Source organism: Manihot esculenta, chromosome 9, assembly GCF_001659605.2.
Source record: "Manihot esculenta cultivar AM560-2 chromosome 9, M.esculenta_v8, whole genome shotgun sequence".
Lineage (NCBI taxonomy): Eukaryota > Viridiplantae > Streptophyta > Magnoliopsida > Malpighiales > Euphorbiaceae > Manihot > Manihot esculenta.
Window position 1 is genome coordinate 6,792,380 of NC_035169.2, and position 21,895 is coordinate 6,814,274.

Consider the following 21,895-nt stretch of genomic DNA (forward strand, 5'->3'; position numbering starts at 1 on the left):
AATTATAATTATTTTTTAAATATCATTAATATAATTATCCCGAGATTATCTCTATCGTGACCGTCTTTTATGACAGGGGATTTTTTAAAGTCTATAGGCCATGTTATAAAGGTAGTTTGTTATAATTCCATAGTAAATTTATTAACTTTTTGGTATAGTGATAAATGACAGAATAAATCAATTATAGGGACATTTTTTTTTTCAAAATAAAAATAAGAAAAACAAATTATTATTTCTATTAAATTTAAGGTCAAAATTAGTAAGTCATTATTTAGTCATTTGACAAAATTAATAATTTAATCTTTATAATTTTAAAATTAAATATTTATTTACAAGAAAAATTTAATAATTAATTAATCTCCGATCTATTAATCTTTTTATTTCTTTATAAATTTTGAACATTGTTTCGTTAGCAAAGCAAATAAACATTTACTATAATATCAACAACTAAGTTTTAATGGTAAATTATTAGAGAGCCAACTATAAAAAAAAGAAAAAAAACAAAACTACATAATTTTGTTTGGCTGAAATCAATTCATAATAATAATAATAATAATTTTAAGGTAAAAATAATTTTTCCCCATAATTGTTTTCATAACTTTTTACTTAAATTAAATTTTTATTCAATACAATCAATAGTTTATATTTTTATGAGGTAAGAGATTGGTGGGATTATTAAATTTGAATTATATTTAATTTACTACATAAAAATTAATTCAGAGGTAGAGTGTCTATGACCCTTTTAAGGGGTATATTCCAAATCGATATTTGATTCTCCCTCATGTTTAAAATTTTATTGGAGTCTAAAATATTTAAAAGACTTTAATGTATGTTAAATTTAGAACAAGTTTAATTCATTTTCGATGTTGGATTCATAAATATTTCACACTTTAATATAGTTCTAAACATGAGAGAGGGTATTTAATTTCATATTTATTTGAAATAGAGATAATATGCTCTTTAAAAAGGTTTTAAATACTTCTATTTTTCAGCACTCACAAGATTTAGTCTAGTGATGAGTGCATCTGAGTAAATTTGAGAGATCTCATTTTTTACTCTTACAATTTCCATTTCAAAAAAAAAAATTATTATTCATTAAGTTAGTTTTTAAAATGAGTTAATTCTAACTCAATTTTAATAGCAACCATAATAATTTTTTTAGTGTTTTATACCATTTAAACCAATGGTTTTATTAATACTATTGCCAAATTATGTTTGAAGCATATTTTACTTTCCGATTAAATGGTTATAAATTGTCTGAATTTTAATTATTATCATAATTTATTTTATTGTGTTTCGCATTCTCATAATTTTTTTTTTCAAATAAGAAGGTTAAATTTTTGTTTAAAAGTTTTCTTGAAATCATTTGAAAAAATTCTTAGAACGAGCGTTATTTATTACTTTAAGGCTCTATTTCTTTCATAAAAATATTTTTTATATTTTTAATATTTAAAATACTTAAAAAATTTAATTAAAATAAATATTTTTCACACTTTAAAAATTTTATTAATAAATTTTATTTTTTATCAAATCATTATAAATTACTCTATATCGACGAAAAAAGAAGGAAAAGAAAAGGAGGACCAAGTCAACGCGTTTACAGATGCCATTCTGTTTGGAAACGCATTGCACCTGCCACGTGGCATCACTTTAGGGTGAACAATACTGTGCGAGGTGTGGGGCCGGCATTTCCTGGCGTAGCCGGCAACCACGAGACTCGTGTGCTCGGTGTTGCCACGTCACTTCTTCTCCAATCTGTCAGCCCTTCACGTGCACTTCTTACTGCTTATCATTCTCTCTTCCAACTGCAACGGCCTACGGGTAATGCTAAGTTCTCTTTTTTTTTTTTTTTTTTTTAATAAAAAATCCATAAAACTTTTGAATTATTTCCTAACTTCTAAGAATAATGCCTCTTTCCTTATAAATTAATATTTTAATTCCACTAAAATACTTCAAAATTATTTATAAAAATACTTTTTTTACCTTATTATACGGCTACAAAATATGGTAATATTTATAAAAGTGACAGGCTAGTTATAATCCATTCAAATTGTAAAATATTTTTTAAATAAAATTTAATAAACTGTTTATTTTATATTTAATTTAAATTATGAAATTATAATTTGCATAGAAGTTGGAGTTAATAAGTAATTAATTATTGATACGTGTATTGAATATGAATAGTCCGTTAGCGAGGAAAGCCACATGAATTCGTACGGTAGCAAGAAGATGAAAGCAAAAGACAAATGAATAGATTAAAGATTATTTAATTTTATTAATTATTTCTATAATGATGTGAGATTCTCTATCCTAAAATTAGTATTAAAATTAATTATTAAAAATAAATTAAAATTAAAGGGTTTAATTAATTAATTAATAATTTCATGCCACTATAAAAGTACAGCTGGATTGCCTTATACGACTTACAAATGGCTGCAATAATACAAATTACCATTTTTTTATAAGAGTTCCTGTATAATATGTAAATAAAATTTATATTTGAAATTAAATCTGAATAGTTGAAATGGAGGGACTAAAATAAAAAAAAATGAAAAAATGAGAGGGCATTGGAGAAATAATATAAAATAGAAGGAGTGGGGTGGAAAATATTGGAAAATGAAGATTAATATCCATTTTGGTTCTGAAACGCGGATACGGTACGGCTGTCGTTTATGCAACCCCATGACAATTGACATTGCTTCATGCTTTCTTTTTATTTTTTATTTTTTATTTATTTTATATTTCCAACTATGCATTACATATATTCTTTGTCATAAAGAGAGTAGTGGTATCACACACACAAATTTATAATATCTCAATTGTAATTAAATGATTTTCAAGTCCAAACCCTAACTTCAGGATCTCCCATTATGCATTTGTTTACTTTTTTGCCCTCGTGAATAATTGCAAATAGCTACTTAATATTCGCAAAAACAAATGAATTCACTGAAAATTGATAATTTATTATTTATTAATAAATTTTAATCTATTGATAATATTATAAATAAAATAAAAAATATTATTATAATATTTTATTAATAAACGGTCAGCAATTCATTAATTGATATGTTAAATAATTGATATTTTAATCTACCAGTCACTTTTTATATAATTTAGTCAATAATTTTTTTTTTATAAAAAATTATCAAAAACATTAAGAATTAAATAATATATCTAATGAAAATTACAATCACCAAATAATTAATTAAATAAAGTTAATATTATTAAATTTGAGTTAAATTTGATTCACTCTAAAAATAAATTTAAAAAAAAATATTTATAATTCATATAAAATAATATATTATTATTTTTTAAATCGATGTAATATTTTTAATAAATATATATCCAATTATTTTGGAAACTGTGTGAAATAAATTAAAATTAATCCCAACTTGATCCTAATACATCATTCTCAAGGCAAATGACCAAATTGATTTTTGTGTTTCCTCTTTCCCTTTCTAATAACAATGACAAATTAAGATTATATAAGCAAGTGGCCCTGAAATAAAAATAGAAAGAAAAGGTCTTTTCAGTCATTTCAAGAAAAACCCATTTCCTTATTTAATTTATATAATATTCAAAATAATATCTCCAAGTAAGAATTAGAGTCATTGTGTTCATGTTCATACCCATCATCTCTCTCTCTCTCTCCCAAAAATTGCATAAAAATATTTATAAAAATATTATAAAATATAATTAAATTAGTAAATCTTAACAAGGAAACTTGGGGGACCATTTTGGTTCTATTACTTTATTGACTCTTTAGCCATTTTGGCAGACAATGATTCATACATCTCTCTTCCTCTCAACAGACAGCTTGTTTTTCTCTTTAAAATTTCATCTTTGTCTGAAATCTAAAATTTCATAAAAATTTAATTATTTTTAACTTAAAAATATTTTTATTTTAAAAAAATAGAAATAAAATCAGAGATTAGCAATTTTTTTTCCTCTTTTATATATATATAGAGGATATCCTTCTCCTTTCTCTCTAAACAACTACACCAACTCTTTCTCTCTCCCTCTCTCTCTCACACAGATACAGACATAAAGCAAATCTTCATCAATGGAGAATATCATCATGAAGAAACAAGCTTCTTCTCTAGCTCCATCACCACTAGCCATGCATAAAGATTCACAAACAATATCAAAAGTGAAGCCAAAGATTCGCATAATTCACATATTTGCTCCAGAAATCATCAAGACGGATGTTGCAAATTTTAGAGAATTGGTGCAAAGACTCACAGGGAAACCAGCTGACAAGGCCTGCAAGAAGAAACCAAGAATTCCCAAAAGAACACAAGCGCCGCCAACAGCAGCCGCCATGAAAATGGAGATCAGAAGTGGGTTTGCGAGAGACAAGGTTAAAGAAGAAGATCATGAAGAAGAAATGTGGAATGGTGCAAATTCAGGTGGTTTCTTAGCTGGGTTTGCAGATTTGGATGGTTTTATTCAAGAACTCGGTGAATTCCCAATGCTGCCTATGGAGGCTAATTATCAAATGCATAGCTTTGGAGAGAGTCAACTTGTCTAATGGAAATCGTTTAGGTTTAATTTTCTTCCATTTTCCTGGAAAATATGCTTGATCTCTTTCAGACCTTTTTTTCCTTTTTATTTTATCTTTTGGGGGATTGATTAAATTAGATAATTTAACTGATGAATTCTTGCTATATGTTCTTATTTGTTTGCCCATCTTTAATTTTCACTCCTCTGCTGCATGTAAATACTGATGGAAAAACAAAAAGAAAAAGAAAAAAAAAAGGAACTTATTGCTTGTTTTTCTTTCAGAGAAAGTGTCTGCTTAAGAAAACTGAAATTATTTTCATTCTTTTTCCTCCATTTTCTATGTTTGATTCTAGAGAAAATTAATTGGTTTGTTTCATTTGGAAGCAGTGGGAGTAGCCATTGTCTTTTATCTCTATGTGGGCCTCTCTCTCTTTCTTTCTGCAGGCATGAGATGAACATATTGGTTTGGCAGACCAAACATGAACGTGCAGAACTCAACATATTATTTTCATATATAAATTACTTTTCTTGCAAGCATTATTTTATTTAAAGAAAATATTAAATTTATTTTAGTCTTAGCAAATGCTTCATGCTTATCCTTTTCTTTTCTTTTACTTTATATTAACAGGTTTTACTACATCACCATAAATAAGATTATCCAAAGTTTTAGGAGAACATTGAATTTCAAATGCCCACTGCCCAAAGCATATATATCTCTTAATAATTAGTTTTTTTTTTTTTAATTAATGGAGAGAAAATAAAAAAAATATTAATGTTTAAATACCCAATTAACTTTTTTTAAATAAAAAGCAAGATGATTAAATTGTTAAACCTGAAAATTATCAAAATTTAACTAAATGAACTAATTAACTTTCAGTATTTAGTGTTGTCTAGCCCACTAGATGAGTTTGTAACGCAATATTAAAGATATTTTAAACTTTTTTATAATATTTAACAGTAAAATTAAAATAAAAAATTAATCAGTAGATTTCATAAATATTTTAATATATTTTTTAAAATTTAAGAATTAACTAGTGAATTTTTCTATATTACAAAGATTAAATAATAATTTTTTTAAATTTATAATACAATCGAGTGTAATACGTAGTATTATCTTTTTTTATTTTATTTTATTATCAATTTGATAATAAAGTTAATTTATATTTAATAATTTTTTTTATTTTAAAAAATTTAGTAAGTTACAATTTTAAATTAATGATTCAATTGATTAATCTCAAAAAATAAATGGCCATAAATATGTATTTAACCTATAAAATTTTGAAGGTGAAACTTTTCATTTGTTGCTTATCAAATAAAATTAAAAACTAATACCCATTTTTAGTCTCTCCCCTATTATACCAAAATAAATAAAGTAGATAAATAAATGTTCTTAGGATATATTTAAAAATAAAAAAATAAAAAAACTAGTCATTTTCTTTGAAGTCACAGTCTGTCATTGTTGAAACTGAAAGTGCATGCATATATATTATCTCAAATATATTTACATCAACATGATGTCCACTAGCTTTTTATTTCTTCATTTTTAGTAACGTTAATCTTCAGAAAATAATTTATATTTAAAAATTATATTTTATAAAAAATATTTTTTAATAAAATAATTTTTTTATAATTAAAAAATATTTTTTATTGATTAAATTTTCTAAATTTTCAAATATCAAAAAATATAAAAATTATTTTTTAAAAAATATTTTTTATAAAACAAATGAAACTTAAATCAGGTTCGCTGCATCCAAACAAAATCTTTATGATAATCTCAATACAGCCAATGGGTGATCTTGATTTTTGAGACTTTATTAGATGTGAAACCTTAACAAAATGAGGCAACTTTCCTTTATTTTATTTCATAAAAATAGTTTCCCTTTAGAAAGAGCTTTCATGGAGTATAAAATAAATAAATAATTTACTTAAATATATTAATAATTTTTATTTAAAAAATTACTATTTAATCCTCCAAATTTAATGAAACTCACTAGTTAATCTCTCCATTAATTTTAATCGTTATATATCGAAAAAAGTCTAAAATGAAAAATTAATTAGTTTAATTTTTATAAAATTAAAGGACCAATTAATAAATTTTATTCATATTATAGAGACTAAATAGTAAAAAAACTTAATGTTTAAAGTTAAAAAAATTGATTAATAAATTACTTTAATAAATTTTTTTAAATTAATAGATTAACTGATGAGTTTTAATGAATAATTAAATAGTTATTTTTTTTATTTATAAGAGATTTTATGGAAAATATATATTTTTATACAACTTTCAACGCAAATTTTTCTATGTGATTCCTTTGTTACTCGATGATCTCGCCTTTTCCTTTCTTTAAACCTAACTTCTTATTTCCCCTTTTTCATGAAAGACAATCTGCGTCAATTGACTATCGATGAAGAAGAAAACGTTGTTGTTCTTATTAAGAGCTCCAGAGATATTTCAATCGTCACTTATAATTTCTGGGAATGTTTCTCACATACAATCCAATCAATTTTTAGAATATGCAGACATCTTTTACATATTTATGGCGGCAATTCTTGGACAGTTATTGTATTGAAAGATTTGGTTTCTAGTTACAAGTCGAATATTTTATTTTTGATGGAAACAAAAATTTTTAGTTCTCGTATAGAATTTTTTTGTAATTTTTTATATTTTGATTGTTGCTTCTCAGTCAATAGATAAGGAATGAGAGGAGACATTTCGTTAATGTGGAAGAGTCATGGGTCTGTTTTTGTGGTTGACTTTTTTTCAAATTTTATTGATTCGGTTGTTTCGGAAGGTAATATTCAATGGAGGTTTACTAGTTATTATGGGTTTCCAGAATTGAAAAGACAACGTCAGTTTGGAATCTTATTTGAGATTTATTTCGTACAAACTCTCTTTCATAATTTTGTTTGGAAGATTTTAATGATTTATGTTCGAGAGATGTGAAAGGAGGAGTATTTTTACTAAATTATCTTATGCAGGGTTTAGACAGACATTTGATGAGTATTTTTGTCAAATTATTTTATACAAGGATTTGATTTTGAATGATTGTAAATCGTTGTTGTAATACCCGGCAGATTCAGACATCGGAATTTCTACCGTCCGGTGGAAGTCGAGGATGTCAGAGGTTTCTAGACGGGTAAGAGAAGGTTTTCTCCATTCTTTGTAAGTATTTTAACGGTTTAGACTGAAACATGAGTGAGTTGTGAAGAGAACAGGCATTGGGGACAAAGGATAGGTTCGGCTGCCGAAGGTAAGTTCGGCCGCCGAAAGTGCCCAATGTTCGGCCCCCGAAGGTTATGTTCGGCCCCCGAACGTTGCATGGTTTTGCATGCAGTTTCGGCAGCCGAAGCTGAGTTGGCCAGCCAATGTGTGGGCACTCCTTAGTCTTTGATTTGGGACAGATGTTACCTCCAAATCGTCCCAGAGGTTATGCCACGTCTCCCATGACTCATCTATAAGTTTTTCATCACTCATGCATAGGTTTGAGGGTGGTAAAGTGTTTAGAACGTTGTGAACCAAAAGAAGAGAGTTTTGGTGTTTTGGTGAAGGAAAAGAGGTGTTGGTGCATAGCTTGGTGTTCAGGGTGTCCAGCTTCTGATTTCAGGAGGTAAGGGAAGTCTGTATACTTGTTTTAATAAGGCTAAGGGTAGAGTTATGGTTATAGGTTTAGTTGTGATGTTTTAATGGTTTATGCATGATTATGTGTTATGTGTGTTGATTGTTGGGGTTGATAGGTAGGTTTGGACCCCTTGGAGCATATACTTGGGTATATGTAAGTTGAGGTTTGGAGTTATGCATGGTTAGCGAGGAGGAAAAGATGGAGGAGCTAGGTTGCGGAAGAAGCTGAGTTCGTGAAGAACTCAGGTTCGGCAGCCGAAGAAGGAATTCGGCCGCCGAACCCCTTGCATGGTGGCTTAAGCTGCCACAGCTTGCCCCGAGTGTTTTTGAGGTTCGGCTCTGTTTAGGGGATTCGGCCGCCGAAGGTGCCGCCGAAGGTTAGAGACTTTCGTCTCTGGAGTGAGTTGTAGCCCCCGAACCTTGCCCCCGAAAGTGGAGATTCGGCCGCCGAAGGTACTTGAGTTTCGGCTCTGGAGAGGACATTCGGCCGCCGAACCTGCCGCCGAAAGTGTTCTGTCCAGCCTTCCTTTGCTTGTTTTGCATGCATGTTTTGAAGTGTTCTAGAGGGGTTTTGGGGCAGTGTTTATCAGTTATAGCGAGTATGTTTTGGTGCCTCATTTGCGTCCTCCATTGTAGGATTGGACCCGAGGAACCGAAGAGTTTAGCAGTCGTAGCTGTCTCAGAGGTAAAGGTAGCCCAGAGGTAGCCAAGCAGAGGCTACAGGTGAGTGGAACTAACTGTACTATTTTACATTCAGAAATGACACGAATCTAGCATGATCCATGCATCATAAAATGCCATGTTATGTATTAGGTTGTATTGCATTAGATTCCACGAATATGCTGCATTGCATAAGCTGATATTTGTGTGGATGAATGTTGGATGATCCTTAGCCCTTGATAGAGCACAGATACAGAGTTGTGGCATGAGATAGCCATACCAGGTCGCCCCTGGTTAGTCCAGGTCGCTCCTGGTACTATGAGTGAGACAGCTGGGCTGTCATATCAGAGCTCAGAGCAGTCCAGGTGAGGCCTAATCGCCCCTGGCACAGTTGGACATGTTATGATATGAGTTACTTCAGAGAAGTCCAGGTGAGGCCTAATCGCCCCTGGCACAGTTGGACATACTATTATGTATGTAGAGGGCTATGGTGACAAGTTCATCCTTGAGATGATATGTTTGTGATGTGATGCATTTCATGAGAGCATGTAATGAATGAACTGTTTTTATTGTTCCTCCTCACTGGGCTCTAGAGCTCATCCCACTCCCTTGACCCCAGTTTTGCAGGTTCTGAGATAGCGATGGGAAGTTAACGTCAGCAAGAGTACAGAGGACAGTTATGCGTGAATGTATGTTGTAATAAGATAGTGGACATGATGTAATTGAAAGATTAGTTGTAATGTAATAGAGAAATATGTACTGTCATATACTGGATAGACTTATGCTTTCCCTAGTGTCACTGCTATAGTGTGATGTATGATTCATCCCTTGTACACAATCCTGTTTTACGTTTCTTGATGAGAAATGTGTGAGTTAGGCTTAATGTATGGCTTCGATGAGATACCAGTGGGATGTGTTACAGATTGTGTTAATCCCTGGACCACAGCAGATAGTAGTCCCTGGTACAGGCCCTGAGGGCCATTTCAGATTGACATATCTGAGTAGCAGCAGTTAAGCCTACAGAGTATTACAGGATTGTGAGTATTGTTTTGTCTTATGACTGGGATTTATCAGGTACACAGAGAGTATAGTTGGCTGACTACGGGTCCCGGCGGCCTTAAGCCGATCTGGATCCTAGTGCCAGTGATGGTTCGGACCGTTACTGAGGGGTACCGGTTTCCGGGTCGTTACAGATTGGTATCAGAGCATAGGGCCTCAAGAGTACGGTGTGTTGGGATAGCCCACATCGGAAAGAGGTCGTGTCTTGTATAGGAGGGAAAGCACAATAAGTTAAGATCATGTCCACTAGGATAGGATGTGGAGTCCTGTCGTGCATGATGATGTGAAATGCCATGATGAGCAACATGTGCTATGAATACGTTTGATCTGTGCTAAGGATTCATGTGTTCTCACATGGATCATGTGATGATATTTTTGTGTGCTGTTGTGCTTTACAGAGGCAGGATGAGAGGAACTCGTCGATCTGGTAGATTGACTGGAGCTCCGCCGGAGGATGAGGACATGGATGCTCACCTCCCCGTTCTGCAAAGGGCAACATCAGATAGTGTAAGCAGAGAAGGTACATCAAGGGACCCTAGAAGGTCTGTTGAGGAGAGTAGAAGGGGAGTTGTCCAGAGTGGTATGTCAGGGCTTATGAGAGAAAGAGAGGAGGATGACCAGAGTAGAGAGGGCGGCTTTGGTATGAGCGGATTAGGAGGAGATATGGGTGAGTCCCAAGGAGGCACTCAGGCCTCGAGATTTGTTCCACCTCAGTATCCACCTTACCAGTGGGGGGCTGAGTACCCGATGAAAGATACAGCAGAGTTTCCTAGGTATCACCCATATCCTACCTTTATGCCCTATCCTCCCTTTTATCCGCCATATCCACCATCATATCCACAGTATACCATGTGTCCACCCTTCTTTTGTTACCCAAGGTTAGTAAACCCTAACCCAGGGCAAGTTACACCTCCTCCACCACCAGTAGAACCAGTAGCCCCAGTCATCCAAACACCTAAGCTTAGTTCACCTGGAGAAAGTATGGTGCAGCTGACAGATTATTTGAGGTTAGATGTTCCCCAGTTTGAGACTGGTGATGACCCTGTTGAGTATCTTAGACTGGTTAAGATGATAACTGATGAGTTGGGAGCCAGTGAGAGTAGAGCCATTCAGATGGCAGGGGTCACATTGAAATGTGAAAAGGCAAGGGAATGGTTCAACCAGTATGTGAACCCGAGGTTAGAAAGCTTAGCCTGGGAGCAGTTTGCTCATGAGTTTGTAGGAGGGGTTATCAATAGGTCAAGGGCGAGTTCCCATGATATAGTAGATATGGCACAGAAGAGAGAAGCTAGTGCCAAACGTGCAGGGACAAGTGATGTGAAGCTCTCCCCTCTGCATGAGGCTAATACAAAGAATAAGAAAGGAGGTAGAGGCCTCAGACGATCAAAGAAGAATAAGTTCTGGAAGCAGATAAGTCTGGTCTGGGACTAGGTGAGGGTTCGAGTTCTGGTTTGACTACCTCAAAATGTCCGAGGTACGGTAGGTCGCACAAAGGAGTCTGTTTCGTAGGGACAACAGCATGTTTCAGGTGCGGACAAGAGGGGCACATAGCACGTGAGTGTTCCACCGCTACTTTGCTAACACAGTCCCAGCAAACAGTCTCAGACATAGTGGCTCAGCCAGAAGCTCTAGCCATGGCGCAGGACAGAGGCAGAAGGAGCGGGATCACTCCTTCTTCCACAGGTTCCCCAGGGGAAGATCCATCAGTGCCAGCACGGATCTTCGCTTTGACGCAGCAGGAGACTGACACATCGGACATGGCGGTGACAGGTACTTTTCACTTCCATATGTTTTGATGTGTTTGTTCATAGCGACTTTGATGTTTCGCTTTCCTTAGGGCCGTGAGAGCCGTCGAGAGTATGGGTTTGATAACTTCTGGGATTAGAATGTCCTCTTTGGGTCAATAGACTCAAGTGTGATCCATCAGTGGCAGAATTAATCTGCCAGAGTGCGAGTTTTGAGTAGGTGCCTTCCAGCTGACCTTGTGGTTCTAGAGTGACTGGTTGATGTCATTCTAGGGGTGGATGGACTAGCTACTCATCGTACTACCTTCGATAGCGGAGGCAGATTAGTCAGGCTTAGACCAGGATGGATGGATCACAGGTAATGTGTGAGGGGACAAAGTAGAGATGCCTAGAAGTTTGCTATCAGCCCTAGAGGCTCTTACGCTGTTTAGGAGAGGTTATCAAAGGTTTCTTGCTTGTGTCAGAAAACAGCATAGTTAGTCAGATTAGAAGGGGAACAGTTGTAGTGCCCACAGCCAGAGACAAGTTATCGATAGGACCCAGACAAGTCATCAGGTGTACCACCCGCTAAACGAAGAGAGTGAGAACGAAGAATGGTAAGGAGAGTGCGAGAGATAGGAAAAGCCAAATGAGGAATAGCGAGATAGTGAACCAGGAAAGATATTCGAGAGTGTTGCTATGAGATGCTATTTATCCAGGTATAGGGATAGGGAGAGTGATCTCTCATCTCCGAGTGCAGCCCTCAAAGATAAGAAATAAGTCAAAGAACAGAAAAGAATAAGAGTAAGAGAAAAGTAAGTGTCATAGATCAGAGTAACAAAACAAGAGAAAGAAAAGAGTAAGACTAAGGGTAAGTTCAAGAGGAGCTTTCAGTTTACTCTGGGACTCGGTGCTAAATTGAGGCAGAGGAAAGGGTTAGCCTTTTCATTAGTATGTTCCCGAGAGAAGGTCCGTTACCTATAGTTCGGATCTTCATTCTGACTCCGTAGGAAACTATCACATCGAACACAGTGACGTCAGGGATGTTCACTTGTGGATGTTCGGATGTGTATGCTTTGTTTTGAACCCGCGTGTTCCTACTTCCTTGTGACTTAGTGAGCTGTAACTCGAGTGGGTTGAATGACTTCTAGGCTTCGAGTATATTTCTCTGGGTTCGTGGACCCGAGTATGATCCATCTGAGGCAGAGTCAGTCAGTCAGAGCAGTTTAGCGGTTGGAGTGAGTAGAGACTATCCAGCTGACCTTATGCTTCTGGAGTTGACTAGTTGATGTCATTCTAGGGCGGATTGGCTACTTACTCATTGTACTACTTGTGTCTGTGTCTGTAGAGACAAGGTAAGAGAGTTCAGAGGCTAAGATGGATCAGAGAGAGTCCTTGAAAGGGACAAAGTATAGGTGCCTAGAGATTTGATGTCAGCCCAATAGACTCAACGGTACACAGGAAAGGATATCAGAGGGTTCTAACTCTTGTGAGCGAGTTTAGGAGTCAGATCAGGGACTCAGCCTCAACGCCCATTGCTAGTGAGTTCTAGATGGTTGTCCCAGACGAGCTGTCAGGTTTACCATTTGTCAGGGAGTCAGAGTGTGGAATAGAAGTGGTGTCTGGACGCGGAACCATTTCTTTCCTTCTACCCTACAGAATGGCACCTGCAGAGAGAGCCTAGTCAGCATAGGATAGAGACGCTTGGTAGAGAAAGGTTATATCCGACCTTGTACCTCATCCTGGAATGGTCCAGTGTCAGTATGAGAAACGAAGGATGAAACCTTGAAATTTTGTAACGACTGTGAGCAGTTGTACAAAATCACTACCAGGACAGGTGTTTCCATGTAACATGGATGAGCTATAGGACCAGCTAGTAGAAGCTAGTGGTTTTCTAGAAGAGATCTGAGAGTTGGGAACTATATGTCGAAAGTTAGATCATAGTGAAGAGTCTAAACCCGTAATAAGGGGTAAACCTGCTCAGCGACTCTGAGTATACCAGACAGTATCTACTGGGTAAGGCAACTGAGATGTGAGCTACCCTCAGTCAGAAGTCGCTTGTCAGTTAAGCCTATAGAACCAGCTAAGCTAGAGAGCTAGCGAGCGCTCTACAGATAGTTCAGTGTAGGTCAAAGGGAGAGAAGAAGAAAAGCGGGCAAGGATCAGAGTGCGCAGCAAAAGCGTAGAATAGTTTAGAAACAAACAGAGAAGCATGCCCAGTAGCTACTCAGTGTAGTAGTAGCTAGAGAACATGGCATGAAGGCCAAGATCAGGGCATGTCTATTCCCTTGTGTTGTGAGTCATTGCTCCTCTGACCGGAGTGAGTACAAGGAAACTAGCATAGTGAGAAAGCTAAGAAGAGCCAAAGAGAAACAGAAAAGGTAGCAGTCCCTATAGAGGAAGGACACAGATGACGCAGATAAGAATCCACAGAGTCAGACAATATGGCTAACCCGGGAGTATGTACTCCAGTGGTATCTGTGTCGCTTCTGAGAGGAAGGTGGTAGGCTTTCCTTATTTACTTGTGTGTATATGAGTTTGTTTGTTTTTAACATTCGAGGGCGAATGTTCTTTAAGGGGGGAAGAATGTAATACCCGGCAGATTCAGACATCGGAATTTCTACCGTCCGGTGGAAGTCGAGGATGTCAGAGGTTTCTAGACGGGTAAGAGAAGGTTTTCTCCATTCTTTGTAAGTATTTTAACGGTTTAGACTGAAACATGAGTGAGTTGTGAAGAGAACAGGCATTGGGGACAAAGGATAGGTTCGGCTGCCGAAGGTAAGTTCGGCCGCCGAAAGTGCCCAATGTTCGGCCCCCGAAGGTTATGTTCGGCCCCCGAACGTTGTATGGTTTTGCATGCAGTTTCGGCAGCCGAAGCTGAGTTGGCCAGCCAATGTGTGGGCACTCCTTAGTCTTTGATTTGGGACAGATGTTACCTCCAAATCGTCCCAGAGGTTATGCCACGTCTCCCATGACTCATCTATAAGTTTTTCATCACTCATGCACAGGTTTGAGGGTGGTAAAGTGTTTAGAACGTTGTGAACCAAAAGAAGAGAGTTTTGGTGTTTTGGTGAAGGAAAAGAGGTGTTGGTGCATAGCTTGGTGTTCAGGGTGTCCAGCTTCTGATTTCAGGAGGTAAGGGAAGTCTGTATACTTGTTTTAATAAGGCTAAGGGTAGAGTTATGGTTATAGGTTTAGTTGTGATGTTTTAATGGTTTATGCATGATTATGTGTTATGTGTGTTGATTGTTGGGGTTGATAGGTAGGTTTGGACCCCTTGGAGCATATACTTGGGTATATGTAAGTTGAGGTTTGGAGTTATGCATGGTTAGCGAGGAGGAAAAGATGGAGGAGCTAGGTTGCGGAAGAAGCTGAGTTCGTGAAGAACTCAGGTTCGGCAGCCGAAGAAGGAATTCGGCCGCCGAACCCCTTGCATGGTGGCTTAAGCTGCCACAGCTTGCCCCGAGTGTTTTTGAGGTTCGACTCTGTTTAGGGGATTCGGCCGCCGAAGGTGCCGCCGAAGGTTAGAGACTTTCGTCTCTGGAGTGAGTTGTAGCCCCCGAACCTTGCCCCCGAAAGTGGAGATTCGGCCGCCGAAGGTACTTGAGTTTCGGCTCTGGAGAGGACATTCGGCCGCCGAACCTGCCGCCGAAAGTGTTCTGTCCAGCCTTCCTTTGCTTGTTTTGCATGCATGTTTTGAAGTGTTCTAGAGGGGTTTTGGGGCAGTGTTTATCAGTTATAGCGAGTATGTTTTGGTGCCTCATTTGCGTCCTCCATTGTAGGATTGGACCCGAGGAACCGAAGAGTTTAGCAGTCGTAGCTGTCTCAGAGGTAAAGGTAGCCCAGAGGTAGCCAAGCAGAGGCTACAGGTGAGTGGAACTAACTGTACTATTTTACATTCAGAAATGACACGAATCTAGCATGATCCATGCATCATAAAATGCCATGTTATGTATTAGGTTGTATTGCATTAGATTCCACGAATATGCTGCATTGCATAAGCTGATATTTGTGTGGATGAATGTTGGATGATCCTTAGCCCTTGATAGAGCACAGATACAGAGTTGTGGCATGAGATAGCCATACCAGGTCGCCCCTGGTTAGTCCAGGTCGCTCCTGGTACTATGAGTGAGACAGCTGGGCTGTCATATCAGAGCTCAGAGCAGTCCAGGTGAGGCCTAATCGCCCCTGGCACAGTTGGACATGTTATGATATGAGTTACTTCAGAGAAGTCCAGGTGAGGCCTAATCGCCCCTGGCACAGTTGGACATACTATTATGTATGTAGAGGGCTATGGTGACAAGTTCATCCTTGAGATGATATGTTTGTGATGTGATGCATTTCATGAGAGCATGTAATGAATGAACTGTTTTTATTGTTCCTCCTCACTGGGCTCTAGAGCTCATCCCACTCCCTTGACCCCAGTTTTGCAGGTTCTGAGATAGCGATGGGAAGTTAACGTCAGCAAGAGTACAGAGGACAGTTATGCGTGAATGTATGTTGTAATAAGATAGTGGACATGATGTAATTGAAAGATTAGTTGTAATGTAATAGAGAAATATGTACTGTCATATACTGGATAGACTTATGCTTTCCCTAGTGTCACTGCTATAGTGTGATGTATGATTCATCCCTTGTACACAATCCTGTTTTACGTTTCTTGATGAGAAATGTGTGAGTTAGGCTTAATGTATGGCTTCGATGAGATACCAGTGGGATGTGTTACAGATTGTGTTAATCCCTGGACCACAGCAGATAGTAGTCCCTGGTACAGGCCCTGAGGGCCATTTCAGATTGACATATCTGAGTAGCAGCAGTTAAGCCTACAGAGTATTACAGGATTGTGAGTATTGTTTTGTCTTATGACTGGGATTTATCAGGTACACAGAGAGTATAGTTGGCTGACTACGGGTCCCGGCGGCCTTAAGCCGATCTGGATCCTAGTGCCAGTGATGGTTCGGACCGTTACTGAGGGGTACCGGTTTCCGGGTCGTTACAGTTGTTAGACTCTAAAACTGACATTTCTGTTAGATAAATTCGTCGTAATACTATTCTGACTGCTCATATTTTGGCTAGAGAATCTATCAGGCATAATCGTCTTTCTGTTTGGAATGATATCTCTCTTTGTTTGATGACTTTTATTAATACAGTCTTATTACTTTGCTTTAAAAAAAAATTTTAATAGAATGAGTAATAATTAAAAGGCAATAAAGTAATTATTTCTCCTAATAAATGTTACTATAAAAAAATGATAAATTTTAGAATAAGTTAAATTACGATAAGAGTATTGATATATAAGAATATTCGAATTTAAAATATATATACTATTAACATTTTTAGGCTTAAGTAAATTCAATTATTATATAATTACACTATTTTAAATTCTTTTTTTTTAAATCCTTCATTTACTATATTTCGGAACATAAGCATTGATTAAAAAAACAATTAAACTGAATTTTATAAAAAAATTTCAATTTTAAAAATGGAAGAAAACAATTAATTAACAAGAGGAGAATTGATATAGAGATGAGAATACAAGTAGTTCCAAAGTTGTACTTTTCACCAAAGCTTGTGGGTAAAGGCTTATAACAATTAACATTAAAATTTGACTTTAAAAAAAAAAAAAGAAAATCCAAGTCAACATTTTTAATAAATTTTATTTGCAAATTGCAGAAATAATATATATGTAAAATAAAAGGGGCGGCACGCCATAGAATTTAAGCTAACCCATTTGCATACAAAACATAAATATCTAATTAATCAATGCTGTTATTCTTAGGGCTAGTTTGGTAATATCATTCCTTAATTGTTCTAAAGAAAAATTATTATTTAATTTTTATATATAGAAAATTTAAATTTTTTTAATATTTTAAAAAATCTATTAAATCTCTCCATAATTTTAGTCATTAAATATTTTATTATTTAACTCTTTATAATTTTTTAAAAAATTTACTAATTAATTCTTTCGTATAAGTGGTATTTTAGATTTTTTAGAATATTTAACGATTAAAATTAATGAAAAGACTATTTAGTAGATTTTTTAAAATTTTAAAATTATTTAAATTATTAAAATTAATTAAAATAATAATAGATAATACTTTAAAAAAAATTGAATTAAATTTAATATAAGAAAATAAGGATTACTCTTCATGGGAGGCAATACCATGAAAAGAAATGTCATATGGAAATATCTTGAAAACTGATACACAGTATAGATTTGCAATTTGGAAGTTTCCCACTATTTTATTTCAGATTTTTGTTATGATTAATATAAAAAAAATAGTTTATACAATTAATAAAATTAAAATAATCTACAATTAATGAAAAAAATCAACGGTTTGAATTTATCATTAATCCCAAATTACATGGTATTGAATAATGAAACCTACTACTTCGATAGACTTTGATTGTTCAATTTGTTGGAAAAGGGCATAAATGCACAAATTATTACAGAATTGTTTACTATGCTAAAAATTTCTTCCTAACATTCCTGTATAATTTTTATTTAATTATTTTAAAATATTATTATTTTTTATGGACATTGTAATTAGTATGACAATTAATTATTATAATTTTAGTTTATTTTATTTTATTTTTAATATCATATCTTATTAATTAATTTTTTTAAAAAAAATTCAAAATATTTCTTATTTAATTTAAATCAGAATCAGAATTTATATATAATTGGAGAGAATTTATAATTAAAAAATAAAAAAAAATTTCAACGATTCCACGTATTTATATTTTAATTTAATTATTTTAAGGTAATTTAACATGTAACATATATTATTATTATTATTTAATTTTAATTATGAATTAATGACCAAATGATTGAAAAAGACTAAACATTCCATTAAATTCTAATCGAAAATTAAATTTTAATCGAAACATTTACATTTTAGATGAATTTCACTAACGTTTGCATTTGGTTCTAACATTTTGTTATCTTTTAAATATAAACTAATTATATATATATAAATAATATTAACTCATTCTTAATTATAATTAAATAATATATTTAATTTTAATAATAATAATAATCTAACTTTTGAATATGCGATCGATAATTTTACCATTAGATAGATTTTATTTTTCAAAAATTTTAGAGTAAATATATTATTTTTAATTATTTTATATATATTATTATTTTAAATTAAATAATATATCTGCTATAAAATATTTATAATTGTTACCGTAAATAAAATTTATTATTATTGAAAATGTGAATTATATATTTAATGATCTGCTATAAAATATTTATAATTGTTACCGTAAATAAAATTCATTATTATTGAAAATGTGAATTATATATTTAATGATTAAATTATTTTTTTTTAATTTTAATTTTAAAAATTATTTAAAATTACACTTCAACACAAATGATGAGCTAATTTATCTAAAATTTAAATATTTAAATTAAAATATAAAATAACATAATTATTGAGATTTTTTTCAATCACTTAGCCTAATAATAATACATGTAGTATGCTAGCTAAATTTTTTTTTTTTTTTTTAAAACAGGGGTTGGGAGAGTCGAACCTCAGACCTCTCAGGATGCACTTTCCACCAGGCTAAGCATAAGAGTTCATGCTAGCTAAATTATTAAATTTAGTAATTTGTAAATTGATTAAAATTGTATTAAAACGTAAGTGTTGGACAATTAAACTAAAATTATAAGAATTAAATTAAAATAAAAATATATGCAAAATCCTTTTGGATCAATTTGATAAAAAAAATAAAAATATATATCCGTAGTAATATGATAACTTATTATCCAACAAAACAGTGGGATGAACAAAATAAAATAAAAATAGTTTAAAATAAAAAAAAAACCACTAATGACTAGCATGGAATTTAGGTGTGAAAATGTTTTAGAAAATATTCAAGATTACAAATTATGAAAGAAATTAAGTGCATAGAAAATTTTTTAGACTCATAATTAGAGCGAAATACTGAAAATTTAATTTTTATTAAATATATATATATTCCAAAGTTGGTGCAGCCATCCACCCTATACCTCTTGTTTTCAAACTGTATGTTATTTATAATAGTTTTATTATTTTAATAAAATTTAATTTTTTAATTTTATATTAAAAATAAACATAATTGAAAGATAGTAAAAAAATTGTTTTTAATTAAAATAATTATTAATTCGTAATATATTTAAAAAAGAAGCGAATAAAAATTATGAAAAGTATCAAACGTGGAGCAGTGCTTTCATTTGGTTTTTGAAATGGCCTAATTTTAAATGATTGCCGTATAACAATTTCTCGAGGAAAAACAAGTAGGGCAGGAGAGAAATTGCCGGCAGAAGATACATCATTAGTACAAGAAATGGAGGATATTTTGGTATTAACAAATTGAAATTATATTAAACAATATGGAAAATCCATACAAGTTGGAAAGTGACGATGAACTTGGAAGAGACATTGGTTAAAGGGTAACATGTAATGGAAGAAAAATATGCTTCTAGAGACATAAGAGATTCCAATTTATAAAATTAAATAAATAAAAAAAATAAAATTATTAAATAAACTCGATTTATATAAAAATTACACAAAAATTAAGGGTTTTATCAAATAAGGTTTGAAGAGAAAAAAAGTTATCAAACAAAGCCAACATTAATGAATTTGTCCACCTATTGATGGCAGAATATTTTTTTTAATAAAAGAAAGAAAACTATTGTCTGCCCGCCACCGGTCATACATGCAGGCTGATATTATAGAAAGGAAAAAAAAAGGTAAACTGCAATTTAGTTCATTTGATTTAGTGAAATATAATATTTCATCCTTTTATTTTAAAAAATTTTTAATTTAATTCTTCACATTTAAAAAAACTGTAAAATAGTCCTTACTGTCAAATTTTCAGTTAACCTTCCATTTATTTTAATAAAAATGACTAAACTACCATTTTCTCCTTCTCCTCCTTCTTCTCCTCCTCCTCCTCCTCCTCCTCCTCCTCCTCCTCTGTTGGGATGGAGTGAATACTGTTTGGTTGAATTTTTTTACTTAAAAGATAGTTTAGTCATTTTCATTAAAATAAACAGAAGGTTAATTGAAAATTTGACGGTAGGGACTATTTTGCAGTTTTTTTTTAAATGTGAAGGATTAAATTGAAGGTTTTTTAAAACAGAGTGATGAAAGATTATATTTCACTAAATCAGAGGGATTAAATTGCAGTTTATCCAAAAAAAATATAAAGTTAAAAGGCAAGTGCACTTATTGAGATGGACAAATTCACCTATGTTTTACAAAAATTTTTATTTTCACTTTTATTTGATAAAATTTTTTTTCTTAGATTACAAGGTTTAGAACTTAAGCATTTCATGCAAGTAATATTTTTTTAATTACTGAATCAAATAAATTCTTTATCTTTCAATTGCTCCAAACACCGTAACTAGTGTTTGAAAATCAAAATAAACCGCCCCTGTGGACTTTAGACTATGATGTTGGATATATATGTAAGAAATTATTTTAATTTCTGAATTCAATCATCACCAATGCTCCCAACCACTTGGTCTGGGGTAGAAGAGATATTTCCTATAAATCATTGAGGCAATTACCAAAACAAAGTCAGATGATTACCTTCCTAATGTCGGTCCTTTAGGTAAGGAAACCGTATCGTTAAAGCTTTAGATCCGATTGCTGGTCGCGGCGTAAGTAAATGGCTGATGGCTGTTGGCAATTGCAAAGCGTCGTGCCTGACAGCTTCTGCTAAAAGTCAAAAGTTAGAAAATTAATATTTAAGATTTTGGAAGGCACAAGGAAAATCTCTATTTCAAGATCATTAAAAAAAAAAATTGCAAATCAACCTGCCTTCCACAGTAGAGCAAAGCCAAGTCCTTGTGAGAAGCGGTGGTGAGATTAATCAGCATTACAGCAAAGCAAATATTAGTCAACTGTCACGGAGCATCTCAGGATAAAAATGTTCACACTTCAAACCAAACTCTGGACTACACAATAATTTACTCCAACCTTCTATAGCTGATGGTGAAAGCCCTTCATTTCTTGGAGTAAAATTTGCAATTTTGTCAATGAAAACAAAAACAAATACATATTTGAAATTGGGTGTGAATTCAACAGGTGAAATTTTAAAAAATGCCAGTATGAAAGCATGCACAATACGTGACCTTCTAAAAATCACACCAGTAATATTGTTGGAAATCAAGTACTTGCACTATGTTCGGAAGAAAGTTTTAATAGGTAAAATAAGGATTTTTTAAATAACATTCATATTTAGGTAGAAGGTTTTTTAAGAAAAATAAGAATTTTAGAGATAAAGAGTTTTAAAAGTAAATTCGTGTATGGAATGAAGGTCATTAAAAAAAAAG

General features: G+C 33.3%; 1 protein-coding gene across 1 annotated transcript; it reads left to right on the forward strand.

Annotated features, from left to right (window-relative positions):
• The first annotated feature begins 3,980 nt into the window (after window positions 1–3,980).
• Window positions 3,981–4,667, forward strand: LOC110622514 (VQ motif-containing protein 25). Its single transcript, XM_021767040.2, has one exon. It carries the CDS (start codon window positions 4,064–4,066, stop codon window positions 4,529–4,531), a length of 468 nt encoding a protein of 155 aa, XP_021622732.1. The 5' UTR covers window positions 3,981–4,063; the 3' UTR covers window positions 4,532–4,667.
• Window positions 4,668–21,895: the final 17,228 nt, after the last annotated feature.